The following is a 6,000-nucleotide window of genomic DNA, read 5'->3' as shown; positions in this document are numbered from 1 at the left end:
ATTAAACCTTATAATCTATATAAGTAGAAAAGTTCTAAATATATTATCTATTTCTTATAGATATTAATATATATATTATATATATTTAAAGTAAAGTTTAATTAACTTAGGTAGATAGATATAAGGTACTATATAGATACTATTCTTTTTATAGTAAGGTTAGTAGATAAGTTTATATAATACAGACTATAAGTTTTTCTAACTTTACTACACCCCCCTAGCTACTTTTTAGACCTCCTGCCCTGCATAAAACCCTAAAATGCCCGCTTGTCCCCTGCTATTTTTCCAGAAATCCTGCCCATGACCCTTTTTTTCCACATGCACCGGATCCACTCTTCGTCCTGGTCTTTCCGATTCCCGACTGCTGTCTCCTATTCCTGTTCCCGCAGCCTGCAACGTCGTCGTCGGCTCATGGAAGGCCCCGGACAATTTGCATCGTCGCCTCGCTAGTTCTTCGCCCGACGAATCATCGCGACCGGAACAGAATTGAAGGCTCCAGCCCGTCTGCCACCGAATTCCTGCATCGAACATCGAACATTCGATACCCACGGTTACTGCGTCGACACGACCTGCTTGTTCCCGGTCACCGACAGCGACACTGCACAGTACTGCATAGTATCCGTACACCGACAATAACGCCCACCTTTTGAGCCCTGACCGTGACAGTGAGACAGGCGACAGCGACTCACCTTGCTTCAGAGTCGGTGGCTGCATGCACCGCGACCCGACGGTGGAATTAAGGAATTCGCACCCCCGTCATGGTGATGCCACATGTCGCTACGGATCCATGTCTTTTCTCCCTCCCATCGCTTGAACCAGTCCCCCGACGCGCTGATCTGAGCTGAGACCAGCCCAGTCGCGACCGTACCGTACGACGTATTTGGCACTCTGACAATTGCTACGCTACTGGACCGCCATCTGCAACTGCTGCACACATACCCAACGCTACCCTGCTTGCCTGCTGCAAACCAACCACAAACACCACACCACCAACGACCGACGCAACAACGCCTCCCAGACCGACAGACACTGCGATTATTCCTGCACATTCACCTTGCAATAAGGCTTCATTGGTATTCGACCTTGACCCGTCCGCGACCGCCCTCACCGACTCTTGTTTTTTCCGGTTCTTCGTTCTCCCGATCGTACCCGAAGCCCCAGATCTCGCCTCTCAATAACCCGCCTTCAATCTTCAACTCCCCGATAGGAGACAAACTTACCACAAAGCTCATTCGAAAGCGCCCGCTGCACGACGACAGTCATATCTGCCGTCGACGTTCCGAGCCGACCTTTCAAACCCGCCGCCGAAACGGCCAGCCTTCGTCACTTTCTTGCCCGACTGTCGCTCCAGCATGCTGCCATGGACCCTCCCGACCCCCTGCCGCTCCGTATAACGAGGAGCGCCTCCTCGTCCTCTTCTCTTCATTTCAAGCCACGCGACCGTAAACTTCACCTTTTGGTCGCCGCCACCGGCCCCCGCGACATATCATGGGCTCAAGCCCTCGTCGTGCGGCTCTCCAAGAGCTCGGCCATCGAGATGCGCGCCATCGTCGACGATACCGTCCCCCGATTGAGCCAGACCGTCATTACCATGCAGAACCGATCCATGTGTCCTCCTCTGCCTCCAGTGCGCGCCGCCGACACCGACGCCGACGATATAGAGTTTTACCGCCAGCAAGCCTTCGAACTGGTCGAGTGGGCCGACCTCATGGTTTTGGCCCCGATCGACGCGGATAACATTTCAAAGATGATGGCGGGCATTGCCGATACGTTCCTTCTCGAGGTACTGAGGGGATGGGATACTGCCAAGAAGATCCTCCTGGTGCCCGGCATGAGCACACATATGTGGGAGAACCCGGTCACAAAACGGCAGCTCAACAAGATCAACAGTAAGTGGACGTGGATACGCGCCATGACCCCGATTTTGTGGCACTACGACGGATCACCGAAGAACCCGAAGCGGATTGTCAACTGGAATGGATTCAACGATGTGTTGGGCATCATCAAGAACCAGGCCGACCTCCTCGGCCTCGGCCGGGACGTCGACGTTGTCACTCACCTTGGGTACCTGGCGACTGGGGATCCGCGGGTCTACTCTAACTTGCCTCCCGAAATTTGGACCATCATTCTGGATTATGCTGGCGATTGGGAACTCGCGCAGGCTCTTGGCATCTTTACTAACCTACCGATGCCGCATCCCTGGACATTGCAGCCGAAAGATTCGCGAGATCCGATCAAGGTCTACGAGCACGAGCTAGAATGGCTTGTCCTCACCTGTGACACGACCGCCATCTGCAAGAAGCTCCTCCAATCGCCCCCTACACTGCACGACTTGCCCGCCCTTGTGGTAGGGCTTCTTATCAAGTTTTCACTCATCGACGTGCTCAAATGGATGGAGGCGAATCGCCCCGACCTCTTCAAGCACGCTTTCGATGGCAAAGTTCTCCCCACCAAGGCGTCGGCGTATTTTGGGCGCCCCGATGTCTTGGATTACTGGAAGGAGAGCAAATATTTTAGAGGCAAGCACCAACAGTCGTACGACGCCGAGGCTGTCGACGGTGCTTCCAAGATGGGTTTTATCCAAGTACTCGACTGGTGGTGGCGGCACTCCGGTTTGCCTCTGCGTTTCACCGAGGCTGCCTTGGAGCAAGCCAGCGGAAAGGGACATCTGCTGGTCCTTGAATGGTGGAGGGATGCTGCGGCGCAGGATGAAAGAATCGTCCTGCGTCCCGGCAAAGCTCTACTGTGGGCTGCCCAGCATGGCCAGGTTGATGTTATCAAATGGTGGATGGCTTCTGGCATACCCATCGCCCACGGCGACGGTGTAGCAAAGATTGCCTCACGCTGGGGCCAGGTTGGCGTCCTCGAGCTTTGGCGCAAGCTCAAGGGTGACGACAAACTTACATTTGACGGCGAGGTGCTCGTCCAACCCACGATCCATCAGCACATCGGCGTGCTGGAGTGGTGGCGCAAGTTTGCATACGGTGAACTGGACGGCATGGAAGGACGGAAACAGCGTGTCGAATACAGAACGTGCGATATCGAGGAAGCTTTGGAGGACAGCATCGGCGACCAGGAGCCGGTGCGCAAGTGGTGGGCCAGCAACGGGCTCAACCTCGGACTCCGCAATGTCGAATGGATGCGGGCTAGGTGTTTGTAGGACTATTCTCTGTTTTCGGGACACATTCACAGGCGCAGGCGGCATTGCTTTTGGTAGCACTGACACGGCGCCCTTGCATTGAAACCGGCACACAAAAAAGTTTGGCGTTCCGGATCAAAGGCTGGATATCTGGCGTTGGCAGCATGCGTGATGAACGTGAGGGTATTACATTCTTATTAGATTGGTTGGTCTTTTGTCGAATCATGACATCTCGTTACACATGTCTCCAGAAGTGAAGTCCTTTCCTATCATTCTCAGATGACCAATGGCACAGCAACCAATAGTCCAGCAACCAAGATCGCACCATCGACACCCATTGCACCCGCACCGGCTGTACTGCCACCCCCAGTCGTCGCTGCCGTCGGCACAGCATTCGTAAGTGTCGCCCTGGTGCTGGTGCTGGTGCCGCTGGCAATAGCTCGCGTAGACGTGGTGCTCGTATCATCGTCGCCACCGCCCAACACTGTGGTGCTCGGGGAATCGTCAAATGTAGTCGTAGCAGAGCGAAGCCGTGTCGTCGCAATCAACCTCGTCGAAGTAGTACTATCATCCCCTCCACCGCCGCCGCCGCCTCCACCTCCACCCGGACCGTTGCACTTCTTGTTACCCGCGCAAGTCTGGCCCGAGAAGCAGTAGTACGTATTGCAGCAAGTCTGGCCGGAGGGCATACATCCCGTCCCGCACGCCGTCTGTCCCGCCGCACACTGGCTCCCACCTCCTCCACCACCTCCCCCACCGCCAGATCCTTTGTTGCACTTCTTATCACCCGCGCAAGTCTCCCCGGCATCGCAGAAGTAGGTGCTGCAACACACCTGTCCCGTCGGCATGCACCCGCTCCCGCACGCCGTCTGCCCGCTTGCACACTGCCCCCCGCCCCCACCGCCACCGCCGCCGCTACCTTTCGAGCAGAACCCGTCAGCGGTACACGTCTCCCCGGCGTCGCAGTACCCGCCATCAGAGCAACACACCGTGCCCGAAGGGATACAAAAGCCGTTGCAGAGGACCTTGCCGGAGGAACACCCGGACGGGGCGCCGGAGCAGGTCTTGCCGATGGGGCAGCAGCCGCCGGAGACGCAGACCTTGGTGGCCTCGCAGTAGCCGCCGCTGCCGGTGTTGCAGCAGGTGCCGAGGGTGGGGATGCATTTGCCGTCGCAGGGTTTGTAGCCGATGTCGCAGGTGGAGGAGACGGCGCCGAGGGAGATGGCGGAGGAGCCGAGGCCGCCGGGGAGGAGAAAGGGGTTGGACGCGGAGGAGGAGGAGGATTGGGAGCCGAGGTAGGGGGAGGAGGAGTCGGCGAGGGCGAGGGCGAGGCCCGTTGATAGGAGGAGGGGTTTGAAGAGCATGATGGGCGGTGTTGCTGTTGGTGTGGGTGGTGACCAGGCCTTGGGGGGGATCACGATGGGAAGGGAGGGAGGTATATATATTCTGATGGTGAAAGAGATCTAACTATCGTACTTACAACGATGTCAAGCCGGAGGCTTTGAATGGGAAAATACCCCTGGGACCCCTTGCGTTGAAAATCAGCCTACATGGGCCGGGGGAGGTTGTCGGGAGATTTCTGTGTGACCCCGGACGACGCTAGGAAACGCCATGAGGCGCGTTGATAGACGAGCTGGCTTCCTTTCACGTCCGCGGGTGCGGTGATAGGCGAGCAATCAGGCTGCCGGGGGTGACGGGTGGGCTGAGAGCTAAGGGACGCAGGGTTGTTTGCCACATTGTAGCTGTTTTCACAAGGCTTGTTTGACATGATGTGGTGTTGCCTTCTTTTCTGAGGCATTATACTAGGGTGTAGTATCCGTATGCGAGGAAAAGGCGTTTGACGGGATGCTGAATTGATGTCCACTGTGAACGTAAGCACCGCATATCTTGATATTTCTTCCCTATCCTCGCCAGACATCACGGCAGTTATTCGAGGCAGAAACATCCACAGCTGAAGCCTAGAAAGCCCCGCCAAGAAACGACAAGCAGTCCACCCTAGCAACGACTTCAGCTCAATCAACCCGTTACAAGCAGGCTGTTCCTCTCCCAGCCAAGCCGGGCGTTTTAAGCGACGGACAGCCTTCATTTCGTTATGCTTATCCTGGCCCGGACGAACATTAGCCCCGAATGCTTCTTCTACCCTTTAAGCCCAGCCACATCCAATTTATAGAGCTTTACGCTATATTATAAAAATTCTATTTATACTTTAATAGATACCTACTAAGTATTATAATACTATTTATAATAACTAGGAAAGCTTTAATCTAAGTTTATAAGAATATTATTAATAACCTTAATAGTTTATAGATAACTTATTATATAAAATTATATAGGAGGAAGAATATAGGTTTATTTTTCCTCTATTTATTAACTATCCCTAATAAAATTAATTTATTATAATTAAACTAATTAAGATATTTATTATTAAATTAATAAATTAGAAAATAAAAGAGAAGGTTAATTTTATTACTTTTATAAAAAAATATAAATAATATATTTAAGTTACTATTAATAATATAAGTCTTAATATTAAATCCTTAAATAAGTCTAAGGATAAGTATTACTACTAAATATTTATCTATTAAATTATAGTATACCTCTTCTCTTAATTTAGTAAAGTTTAAGGTATTAAGGAGTACTAAAAGGATTAATAAAAACTTTATAAGAAACTTAAATATAATAAATAAATAAGAGAGGTTTAGGAGGAACTTAATAAACTAAATAAATATAAAGAATATAAGAATAAGGTAATTATAGTAATTACTATAATCCTCCCTAACTATTAAAACTAAGAGAAGTAAAGGGAGAAGGGAAAAAGGGGGGGGGGATTATAAAGGTAGCCTATATACTAGTAGAGTTTC

General features: G+C 51.7%; 2 protein-coding genes across 2 annotated transcripts; one reads left to right on the top strand and one right to left on the bottom strand.

Annotated features, from left to right (window-relative positions):
* Window positions 1–1,360: 1,360 nt before the first annotated feature.
* Window positions 1,361–3,160, top strand: GCG54_00002763 (Phosphopantothenoylcysteine decarboxylase; the record flags this gene model as incomplete). Its single annotated transcript, XM_045402846.1, has 1 exon — window positions 1,361–3,160. One exon carries the CDS (start codon window positions 1,361–1,363, stop codon window positions 3,158–3,160), a length of 1,800 nt encoding a protein of 599 aa, XP_045269464.1.
* A 254-nt stretch (window positions 3,161–3,414) lies between these two features.
* On the bottom strand, window positions 3,415–4,503 carry GCG54_00002762 (uncharacterized protein; the record flags this gene model as incomplete). Its single annotated transcript, XM_045402845.1, has 1 exon — window positions 3,415–4,503. One exon carries the CDS (start codon window positions 4,501–4,503, stop codon window positions 3,415–3,417), a length of 1,089 nt encoding a protein of 362 aa, XP_045269463.1.
* Between the last annotated feature and the right edge of the window lie 1,497 nt (window positions 4,504–6,000).

Source organism: Colletotrichum gloeosporioides (genome assembly GCF_011800055.1).
Source record: "Colletotrichum gloeosporioides strain Lc1 chromosome Unknown consensus_13, whole genome shotgun sequence".
In the NCBI taxonomy this organism is placed as follows: domain Eukaryota; kingdom Fungi; phylum Ascomycota; class Sordariomycetes; order Glomerellales; family Glomerellaceae; genus Colletotrichum; species Colletotrichum gloeosporioides.
This window is presented reverse-complemented; position numbering and strand designations above follow the sequence as displayed.